This window comes from Trichoplusia ni, chromosome 13, assembly GCF_003590095.1.
Source record: "Trichoplusia ni isolate ovarian cell line Hi5 chromosome 13, tn1, whole genome shotgun sequence".
Classification (NCBI taxonomy): Eukaryota; Metazoa; Arthropoda; class Insecta; order Lepidoptera; family Noctuidae; genus Trichoplusia; species Trichoplusia ni.
The window spans coordinates 8,177,232-8,189,380 of record NC_039490.1 but is presented as its reverse complement, the minus strand read 5'-3'; the positions used below and the strand labels follow the sequence as shown (position 1 = coordinate 8,189,380).

The 12,149-nt window shown below is 35.3% G+C and overlaps 2 protein-coding genes across 2 annotated transcripts; both read left to right on the top strand.

Moving 5' to 3' along the window:
- Positions 1–209: 209 nt before the first annotated feature.
- LOC113500053 (carboxypeptidase B-like) lies at positions 210–4,189 on the top strand. Its single transcript, XM_026880714.1, has 5 exons — positions 210–341; positions 1,938–2,147; positions 2,793–2,898; positions 2,983–3,294; positions 3,367–4,189. The coding sequence occupies exons 1-5, from the start codon at positions 268–270 to the stop codon at positions 3,973–3,975; spliced, it is 1,311 nt and encodes a 436-aa protein (XP_026736515.1). The 5' UTR covers positions 210–267; the 3' UTR covers positions 3,976–4,189.
- Positions 4,190–7,221: 3,032 nt separating this feature from the next.
- On the top strand, positions 7,222–11,597 carry LOC113499978 (carboxypeptidase B-like). Its single transcript, XM_026880608.1, has 5 exons — positions 7,222–7,327; positions 7,769–7,978; positions 9,951–10,053; positions 10,366–10,677; positions 10,962–11,597. Exons 1-5 carry the CDS (start codon positions 7,245–7,247, stop codon positions 11,550–11,552), a joined length of 1,299 nt encoding a protein of 432 aa, XP_026736409.1. The 5' UTR covers positions 7,222–7,244; the 3' UTR covers positions 11,553–11,597.
- Positions 11,598–12,149: the final 552 nt, after the last annotated feature.

The following is a 12,149-nucleotide window of genomic DNA, read 5'->3' as shown; positions in this document are numbered from 1 at the left end:
TAACCATTCTATTACTCTATCATTGAACTTTAATTTAAATACAATTCAGTGTTCTGTATCTTTAACATTGATTATATCATCATCACCTTTGCCGTCTCATCCACATAGATACATATAGGTATCATTTATACATCCATAATCATACTATCTCCAAATCTTCATCTTCATCTCGTACCTTCAATGATAAAGTATCTCAGTCTTGTTTTATCTCCCGTATGATGTTGAATAGTTACAACTGTTGTTGTGTCGAGTGCTCATGTTTTTACCATGTTTGTTATAAGATTATTTTTATTTGTCGTATTAGTATTTGATGCTTATGGAAAACATGAGGAATATATTGGGTAAGTAATGAGAATTTTTGTATTATTTCATCCAAAAATCGATCAGTCCATGTGCTCAATTTGATGATGTCATTGTTATTTTATGGAAGAATTAGTTTAAGTGACCCATTCTTTAAAGTTTTTGGTAATAACGAATACATAGTGTGTAGAGTACACGAGTACTAAGCGAACGCCAAAGTTTATAGATATACTAGCTGTTGCCCGCGACTTCGTCCCCGTGGGTAGAAGATATAAGTTATGATTTATACCTGCCCTGTTTTTTCACCTTTTCCTTTGTATCTTCGCTCCTATTAGTCGCAGCGTGATGGTTTATAGCCTAAAGCCTTCCTCGATGAATGGTCTATTCAACACAAAAAGAATTTTTCAATTTGGACCAGTAGTTCCTGAGATTAGCGCGTTCAAACAAACAAACAAACAAACAAACAAACTCTTCAGCTTTATATATTAGTATAAGTATAAAAGTATAAATTTCAAAACCCAATCAGATCTCAAAACATCTTTTGTGAAATAATCAATGAATCTGTTAATAGTAACTATCGTGAGAACGATTCATTATTAGATGATGCGACGGTTTACTCACGCGTATTTATCGGGATTGCTCGATTAGTTTCGGACTCAACCGGAGTCCTTTATCATGAGGGTAATCGAGTAAATCGTTGCTCCATCTAATTATCAGTTAATGTGTTTTTGCTTGCATTAAATAAACTGTCAAAACAATGTATTGTTGAAAAGTGACAGCTATACATTTTATGGTATCATCATATGTTCCAAATTTTATATACACCGAATAAAATTTAGTATCAAAGGGAATGATGCTTTATTTGAATTGATAGAAGGAATAAGTTCAAATGACTGTGTTATCTGGATAAAATTTAGTATTTAAGGAAATGATATTCTATTTGAATTAACAGAAGGAATAAATTCAAATGACTGTGTTATCAGTGTCGTTGCAGAATTTTGGTTTATCGATAACATCAAGATAGTATGAACTTCTGTTTTCGTTTTTATCTGATGGATTGGTGTATAATCTATTATAGGTACCATCCTTTGGATTATCTATATTATTTTTAATGGAAGGAATTAACTTTTTTGTAACAGTTAATTCTTTTAAATCAACTACGACGGAGCATTTCCTTAAATTCATTTGAATTTGTACATTTGGAACACAAACTTACACTCGAACTAAAATTGAGTGCAAAAAAGTATTTCAATGGTATAAGCAACGGATGATTATGAATGACATTGGTCTTTTTTGGAATAACTGAACAACTGTATTCCTATTTCAATTTTTAATCTTCAATATTAAAAGGTCTATCACGAACTCGTTAAATTAGGGTTGCAGTTGTTGTCCTCCCTCTTATAGCAACTTTAAGCGGTAGACTACTTTTTGTATGACTGGTTGTTAGACTTTCTAGATTCTAAGTACCCGTAACGACTGTAAAAAAATTAAAAATAATAAATCAAAACAAATGATTTAACGTGCTTTCCGAAACACATCCACGAACCAACCGTATCAATTGTAGCTTCACCTGTGATCGATCAACTTGAGCAATTGAGGCTTAGCCATAGGTAATAATATGATTTCGTATATTTCAGATGGAAGTCATACTACGTGGAGCTGAAATCTGAAACCCAATTGAAGACTTTTAAGTCTTTGATAACGAAATGTGAGATTGATGTACTGGTCCATCCAATAATAGGTCGTGAAGGAATAGTTATAGTAAAGCCTGAAAATCAAAAAACTTTTGAAAAAGAGGCTAAAGCAGAGGACATAGCTTTTAGGATACATGTTAATGATATAAAAAGGTATTATATTAAGGAATTTAATAACAGTTATCCATAAGAAAATGTTAGTTAAGGAGCGGGACAAACAGTAAGGAAGTAAGACGAAGTCCCACAAAATTAAGTGCGTGTTGTCCTATCCCTGTGTTTTTATTTGCTTCATGTCAATTCAATATTTCCTTTATAAAAAAATTGCCAGTGACGTTGCGATCACCTCTTTCGTCTTTTCATTACGATCCACCTCTAATAGCTAGCTTATTAAACTGATTTACTCACATTGAATTAACAAATACATGAAAGTTTCAAGGAAGTAATCTTAAGGTTTCTGTATAGTTTGTGTTTCTGATTTTCCTTTTTTTTTACCGTTTATTATCTTTCGAAATACAGTACTAAGCCAAGATTACAACCGTTGATTAGTCATTATCTATGGAGTAATAGTTTCATGATAATACATAATAATTAAATAAATAATTAATTAAATTATTATTGCTTAATACTTATGACTACTTGGTCACCGTCATAAACGCCATGACAAAACATACTTTGATAGGATTCTTGACTAGATGGCCTCAGCGTTTACATTTATTCAATCTCGATTTTTGAATCATCTAAATCTTGGCAGATTCTCATCGAAAACATTTTTCAAACTGATACCCATCCTATTTTCAGGCACCTGGATTACGATGACAAGATTCTTGAGAGGCACAGAAGAAACTCGATGACCAAAACCAACGGTCGTCCTTTACCCTATGATAGCTACCAGGAAATAGACGTTGTAGGTTTCTTTAACAAAATTCTATTAGAAAGTCATTCGTATTTTCCTTAGGGTTTACTCAAAGTAAATATTTCCCTTTCACAGATCAATGATTACCTCGACTATATAGGAGAGACATACCCCAACGTTGCCAAGGTCGTTGATGCCGCTAACTCCTTCGAAGGTCGTCCTATCAAGTATATCAAGATCTCCACCACCAACTTCGAGGATGAGACCAAACCCATCATCTATTTGGATGGAGGCAGTCATGCAAGAGAAAGAATTTCCATCCCTCCTGTCACGTGGGCAATTCACAAGTTGGTAGAAAACGTCACAGAACATGACCTCTTAGAAAGATTTGATTGGATCCTTCTACCAGTTATTAACCCTGATGGATACCAATTTACTTTTACAACTGTGAGTAGGTTAATATTTAAATTGTGACATTCATAGTTTCATGTGCAAGCAATGATCGTAATCTATTTTCAGAACCGATTGTGGCGAAAAACTTGTTCGAATGACCAACACTTACTCAGCACAGTCTGTTTGGGCGTCGACGCGAATCGCAATTATGATTTTTATTGGAACACTGCTGGAGTAAATGATTCACCTTGTTCTGATACCTACCCAGGCTCCAAACCATTCTCAGAAGTGGAAACCAGGGTGGTCAGGGATATTCTTCAAGAAAACGTACATCGCATGGCTTTGTATATTTCCTTCCACAGTTTTGGCAGTATGATTCTGTACCCATGGGGCAGTGGAAATTTACCCCCGAATGCGGTCGAAATGCATGATATTGCAAGTGCTATGGCAGAAGTGATCAACAAGCATTCGATACCAGATTTTCCAAGATATTATGCTGGTAACTTAGCTTTAATGCTTGGTAATGAAGTGTCTGGAAATGCAGAAGACTATGCTTATAATTTGGGAGTACCTTTGAGCTTTACCGTTAATCTGCCGTATCCAATTGTTACAAATTCTTTGGAGGGATATTTGTTAGATCCAAAGTATATTGGACAAGTTTGTCGTGAAACATGGGAAGGTCTGATAGTTGGAGCCAGAAAAGCCGGTGATCATTTTAAAGATAAAAATCGTTAAGATCATATAAAAACAAAGAAGAAACATTATTCACCTGATGCCAAAACAAAAGTACGCATATATAAATTAACAGCAAACCTGAATCATAAAAAGGAGATGTTAGTGGAATCCTTTCGAAATAAAACGTTTATTGCTTATCAATCTCGGCTGTGGTGGTTTTAATCAACTGAATGATAAACATCTGTATCTATTTAAGTAAACAACTTCTATATCATTATGTGATAGTGTTTTTAAACACAAAACCTTATTTTGAAGGAAGTAAGGTAAGTGGAAGACACATCACACATCAAAAACAAAATACTCAGTACAAAAGTGAACCTTAAGGTTTGGGAATAAGGGCGATATAATCGTTCAAGTACTTTTAAATTGTGTTAGCCTGTACAGAAAAGGGATGAAAATTTTAAAAGAGTTTTTAGTAACCACCCGCTGAGTGTTAAGTTGTAAAGGTGTCGGGAAAGTTCCTGCAGTTACAGTGCTTCATTTAGTTGTAAGGAAAAAGTATTTATATTTTGGTATCTCCATGCCTTTTGACTGAATAGTTTCGTAGGCGTCTACAGAGGTAAATTACAGCGTTGTTATGTTAGGTAAAATATCTGTTTAATGCTGTAAAATAACTGTATTTTGTGTGATTGCTTCAATATTGAACGTCATCGGTTGCTTGTATAGTCGAGTGGAGTGTTTAATACAAGCAAGGGTCTACAATTAATGTTCTCTTATGTCGTCAGGGTGTCTTCGAAGGCAGGATTCTTTATTTTTTGAGGAATCCGTCCTTCTTATTATTGTGTCTTTATCAGGTTTGGAAGATCCTTATGAGTAGACCGTGTATGTCTTCGGCACGAAATCACTCGTGCGTCCCTGGAACAACGTTCGACTGTGAGGTGAGTTAGTTATTAGGATACAGTTGAACCCGCTCAGTGAAGTTCGTTTCAGAGCAATCGGGCGTACAGGTCTTCGTTTTTTAGCCGACGTATACAGTTCTCTCAACTGTGAAACTGGCCTTATGGTATTTATAAATAAAAATAACTTCCTTTTTTTTGTTCAAGTAATATGTCTCTATAAACATTTTTTATAGGTGAAGCGCCCTCTGTTGGAATATTTAAACATTACAACACCTTAGTTTTTAAGTGGTGTAAAATGTTATAGCTTTCTCCGATAGATAGCGTCGTTGATTCCGATAAGGTATCGACTTGTTATTGGTAGTGAATAATAGGTGGCGCTGCTGTAGAACCAACTTGACAAAGACTAACTAAAGTCATATAGTAGTAATAGTTACAGTTTAAGTAAAATAGATGGCGCTGTTCGGTTTAAAAGGTCAATCACTTAATGAGTTTGGTTAATGGAAATTAAACACTTTTATGCATAAAACTAATTAATATTGGTATATTAATGATCTACTATTAATGTTTGTCCAGTTTTCTTAGTCGTTTTAAACATAGTACCTACATTTATTTGTATAGGAAAAGATATGACTTGGTAATTATTTTGATGATTTGGTATTGGGGATTCCGAAATAGTTAATCCCTTTAATCTTTTAAACCAAGCAAGTTTTGCTGATACTAACTGTGCCTAACAGATATGAGGCTAATGAGGGATTATAGAGGGGAAAATGGGATATTTTCCATTTTTACCTTTGACGAGCATTTTCCTAAACCTTCTTCATTGTTTATTATTAGATTTTCGTATGTCATGTATTGATGTAATATGTTTTTACAGCTGAATAGCATTGTTTGGTAAACGTCCCATGTATCTATTGCTAGCAGGAACCAATCCCAGTTTTGGTGAGGAGAAATCAAGTCCACATTTCCCCTTTTCTTTTTTTATTCTAGAATTTTGGTTCTAACTACCGAGAGATTCGATTCTTATCCTTAAAGTTATATAATATTTGTAAGAATTAACAGGAGATTTTGGTGTTTAAATAGTAGATGGAGTAACAATACAGCTTTGTGATCCACCCACTTCTTGTTATCGCCGCATCACACTATGGTTGACTGGTAGAGAATGCCTCAGACGCCTCATCCGCCTCGAACACATTACCAATTATAAGAATTATAATGAAATAGAAGTTATACCTCTTTTCATATTACAATTCAAAGAAATATCGCCTTTCTTCTTCAAGAACATATTTACAGCGATCTCCGATTACAAAGATATCTTTGCATGACTCCAAAAGAGTTAGTTATAAGAAAATATATCGAAAATATACATATAGTCTCAGCATGCCCATTTATGTTTCCCTTAACATAAAATAGAAAACGTCCTATAGATACCATTATCTTCAAATTTTTTTTGGCTGTAGAGCTAGACGGTGTGCTTATCCTAAATCGATAATTATATTAATTAGTATCAGCCCGACACTACGAACTTTATCAGAGAGCCCATTGCGGTTGTCGGAGCGAGACAGTGCTATGTATTGCCGTAGCTTCGTCTCACTTCTACAAAAACAGCAGTACTATTTTTAGATCTCATAATACATATACGGGACATATTGATATTAGTAAGTTATTTATTGTTAACGGAACTGATAGGTGTATCTGTTGTAAAGATACAAAATCGTAAGTAGAGTTAAGACTTTTACACTTTGGGACACAAAAAATAAACAGCATTTGTTTTGTAAATTTTTCGCTATTTTCTATGAACATAATTGATTAAAAACCGGTCCAGTGCGAGATGTACTCGCGACACTAAGGATTCCGTACCTACTAGACGTATGTTACAAGGAAACAAGATTGGGCGACAAATTAATTCAAAGTGCGATCTCAAAAATTTTGTTCTTCGAACTGGTTTGTCATCCACAAATATTTTTGTCAACCAACAATTGTGGTGGTTTAATTCATCTTAAAATGTATGTATGCTACGAAGGATGATTCGAGGTGTCGCGGATTGGAGATTAATGGTAGGATTTGGGAAAGGAATTTGCCCAACAATGGCAAAGTAGGATAAAAAGGGTATTTAACCAAGCGCACATGCTAGCAAATTTATGTAGATATCAAAGAGATAACTTCAATGTTGAAGAAGAAAAGTCAATCAGCGTAAAAATTAATTAGTCTTTATCAAAGACATTCCGATCAAATTACATGACATTGAATTAAACAATAGTTTAGATCGATCAGCCAATCAGAAATTTCGAGAGAACATTTTCATCTGACGTATATTTCGACGTATAAAAGAACGAAAAATATGTAAAATTTGGTGAATGAGTTTTCGTGGCTTCAAGTGCATAGATAAGGTGATTCAAGAGTAAAGTTATAAATTTAAAAAAAAACAACCTAATGCAGTACTTTCCTAAAATGAAGATACTGGTGCTTGCAGCTCTGTTCGCTTTGGTCAACGCCAAACATGAACAATATATCGGGTTAGTGTGTCATTAAATATTATCATCATCTTGATCATCATCTTCCTTGAATTGCTCACTGCTGCCGATTCGACTCTATCTCTTGTTCTTTGCCCATTATTAATTTGTTTTACATATTTTTTCATTCACGTCTAACAGGATTCCAAGTCTTGGGCTCCATTTAATATAAATTTACTCTCTCTACCGTCATGACGTTTGGCTAAGTAGTGTTATTGTATTTATTGAAATCTTTGAAAAGTTTTGGAGGCCTTTTACGACTACAGTTGTGCTGTTGTGCAAGAAAGACTACACGTCTACTACTTTAGTATTTTGTTTAATTTGGATTGCTTATTTTTAGAAGAATTTTCCGTCTTAAAAACCAATGTAATATGTATCAAAACTGCTTGAATCAATTTCCAGACATATACCAATATCTGACGAAGTAAATCCATTGGTTTACAGATGGAAATCCTACTTCGTAGGACCAGCAAGCTTGGAGCAGCTCACCAGCCTGCATTCCTCCTCCAATCAATTCAGATTGGATATCTTAAGTCGTCCAACAGTCCAGACAGCTGGCGTCATATTAGTGCACCCTGAGTCTCAGACAGACTTCATCAATAACTTGGAATATTTGGGAATCAGCTACAGTGTCCACGTTAATGATGTCAAAATGTAAGTTATTTTCATTATTCTCTATAATAGCTAGTGTATCTTTGCTTTTAAGTTCCTCATAATCGGATAATTTATCAGAGTCGTCATTGTGAACTAGAGCATGCCAAGCCACTGGGTCTTGGTTGTTTTTAAATTTAGCTATTAGTTAAATCATTACAATTTGGTCAGCCAGAATACCTATGGGATACAGTGTTACCTAGGATTGAGGATTAAGTGTGGATAATTTGGTATTCATTGGCCACATTATGGAAGTCGATTTGTGGATTACTTTACCAAAAGTCTTGGTTGCGGATGAGTAGATATAAGAATGGTCATTAATATGAGTTAATTAAACTCACATGTCACTTTGAGAGAAAGTTAGAAAGTTTTTTTGAAGAATGCACAATGCTTGTAATTACCGGTAAAACAAAACATTCTTGTCATAACGAGTTCCTCCGTGTTGTGTAAAGGCACGTTAAATTGTGGGTCCCGACTGTTATTCATACATCTTTGACAGTCGTTACAGGTAGTCAAAAGCTTGAAAGTCTGTCAATCAGTCTAGCCAAGGGGTATCGTGTTGCCCAGGTAATTGGGTTGAGGAGGTCAGATAGGCAGTCGCTCCTTGTAAAACACTGGTTCTTAGCTGAATCAGGTCAGACTGGACGTCGAACCCAACATAGCTGGGAAAAGGCTTTTCCGATGAAAATGATGATATGATTTAATTTCGTCTAATATACCCATAACAATTAATAGTCTAATATTAGCAATAATTTTATTATTTTCAGAGTCGATTCTATTTTCTTTTGACATTAATTTTGTTTTATTCCTCCTTATTCCATGTTTTGTTTCATTAAAGTTAATTACACGTCTTGTTACGAAGACCGTCGTTTATTAATTCTACTCCTTTAATAAAATTACTTTGATCTTTATAACATACTCTAATTAGTCTTGTTATGTTAGGTCCGATATTAGAATTCGCTGATTTCGCTTAAGGCATTTTTCTTTGTTTCATATTATGTTAACAAATCCAAACTCTTTTTTAAATTATAACGACTCGGTTTTTATTAATACTTTTTCTTTTTTTTAACTTTCCTTTGAGCCTGTTCTGAACTGGAATCGAGTAGTGACCTATAAATCCTCGGCTATCCGTGGATACAGTATACCATCAATAATAAGTCAAAAAGTGTTATTTAAACACTTTTTGACTTATTGACGGGCCTGTTGGTCTAGTGGTTAGTGACCCTGACTGCTATACCGGAGGTCGTGGGTTCGATTCCCGCCCAGGATAAATGTTGTGTGATGAGCATGATCATTTGTTCTGGTGTCTGGGTGTAATTTATCTATAATATGTATGTATTTAGAAATATATAAGTAAGTTTATCAGTTGTCTGGTTACCATAACACAAGCTCTGCTTAGCTTGGGATCAGATAACCGTGTGTGAAAAAAAAAAAAAAAAAAAAAATGATAAAAAGAGCAAAGTAGAATTATATCAAATTAACACTAATTATCTATTTACTTTTAATCCCAGACTTACAAACGTCTCGATCATTTCAATGATTAGTAAACTCATTGATAATGTCTTAATACATTTATTGCTCCGTAGATAGCAGGATACTTTAGCAAAAAAACGAAATATAACTATCCTCATGTTACGAGCCATGAAAAGCTACTAGTATAACAAACTGATAGACCTCAAATATACCATTTTCTTTTTTGACTTAAACACTTCTGTCTTCAAGGTCACCACCTCTAAAAGTAATTTTCCTAATTCGCTGTCACATTGCCACGGCAGTAATATTACCTTAAGACGTGGGGTAGGAGCCCAGATTTTTTTTACACCAATTTTTACTAATTTCTTAGTCTAGTTATATTAAATATAATAATTAAGAGGCTCATGTGGCTACCCTACTCTGAAACAATTTACTTAATGACCATCATAGTCGACAAAAATAATTACAATGATACTAATTTGAATATAAATAATGTTTTCAGTCAGCTGGACCGTGATGATGAGATCACTGATAGCTGGAAGCAGTCTCTTAGCAGAAGCGAGAACAGCACTCTTCCTTTCGATAATTACCAAGATTGGGAAATGGTAATAGGTTATATTATTTTAGTTAAACTTTTATATGGAGAAATAAAAATCCTTTTGACCCAAATTCAAATGCACATGATGTGGTTGCTACAAGCAGTAGTTAATAGTTCAAGTGACAGTGCTATAACCAGATAAACTTTGACAAGTAAACTTTTACTAAAAATTAAAATAATTAGAAGCAAAACTGATGCTTTAAGTGCCATCATTCGAAACTACTATCTAAAATAATAAACCGGAGAAACCTAAAAAGCTCCTCTTTGTTTCCAGCCTTTTCAATATTAACCTCATCCCATTTACCAAACTACTTTCCAGATTGTCAGTTACCTGAACGAAACTGCTGTAAGGAACCCGAACACTACGACCTTAGAGAAGGGTGGCCTATCCTCCGAGGGTCGTGACTTATACTACTTGAAGATCTCCACCACCAACTTTGAGGACTTGTCCAAACCCATTATTCTTATCGATGCTGGCATCCATGCTAGAGAATGGATCGGAATCCCAGTTGCAACTTGGATCATCAACAAACTGACTGATGAGCTTAACGAAACTGATCTTCTTGAAAAGTTCGACTGGATTATTGTACCTGTTGTCAACCCTGATGGTTATGTTTACACTCGTGAAAATGTGAGTATGTTTTTTATTGATTACACTACCATATACAATAGAATCAATAGGGTGGTTGGAGGCTTCTCCTTCATGAATGGCAAGGACAGAGAAGAACGCAGCGAGTTCTAAGTCTCTGGCAAAAACTTTTTCCCGACAGTGTAGGTTAAAAAAAGGTCATTGTGATCTAGTCGGGAATATGCAAAAAGAAAAAAAATCCAATGTTATCCAAGTTTTTTGAAATTTATTCTTTGACTCAGCTGCATATAACTGCTTTAATCACTAAAACAACATATTATTTCCAGGATCGTTTCTGGCGCAAAACGCGTTCCAACAACACAAACAACTGGGAATGTGTCGGAGCCGACGCTAACCGCAACTTCGACCACTACTGGAACACCGAAGGCGTCAGTCAAGACCCTTGCGATGAAACCTTCGCTGGTATCGAAGTCTTCTCCGAACCCGAATCCCGGTTTATCAAGGAAATTATTAATGAAAACCTTGCTCGTATTGCCTTGTACGTAACCTTGCACAGCTACGGCAGTACTATCACCTACCCCTGGAGCCACAGGATCGGTCTTTCAAACAACGCTCTTGGTCTCCACGCTGTAGGAATCACGATTGTCAATGGAATCCAAGAATTTGCTTTGCCTCAATTCCCTCGTTACGAAGTTGGCAGCTCAGCCTTAGTTCTTGGTGAACTTATTTCTGGGTCCTCAGATGATTATGCTCATTCTATTGGAGTACCTTTGACCTTGACTGTGAGGCTTCCGGGCTTAATTCCTCGCTCTTCTGCTGGCTTCATCCTGGATCCTCAGTACATCCGGCAGGTCGTTACTGAAACTTGGAACGGTATTGCTGCAGGCGCTCGAAGGGCTGGAGAGTTGGTTAACTAATCGGATTTTTTTTTATACTTTCAATAAAATAAAACAACAATTGAAGCTTGTTTTTTTGTTAACTTTATATCAGCTTACTCTATTTTCCCATGTTTTTCACTCATTTTCTTGTTTGTTTGTCGTTCCGGTTTAGTTTTTGTTACTCAAATTTTGAGGCACTTCCCGATAAACTAGCATTCTGAAATTGTCAAGGTACATTCAAACGCGATAAAAATGCAATTTCCAAATATAAAACGACTGGACCGATTTTGATAAAATTTGAATGGAGAAGCACTTAAAAACGTGGGTTTTTAAATTTTTAAATCTGTTTCTCTGCCTCTATATTCGGAATAGATCTTGCAAGTGCAACAAACTTATCGATATCGATAAACGCGTTCGACATCCCACGCCGGCCATCCCTAAACGAGCCCGCGAACGCGAATAGAATATTCAGAATTGGAAATTGATCTCACAGTGAGCTAAAACTTTCGCGCCTTGAGGAACGATGGCAAAATTCCAATTAAAGGGATTCCCGCTTACATGTACGGCGACCCCCGTTAAGAAATATGCAAATACCGACCATACTTGGAAATTCTTAAAACTTTGTAATAGTATTAA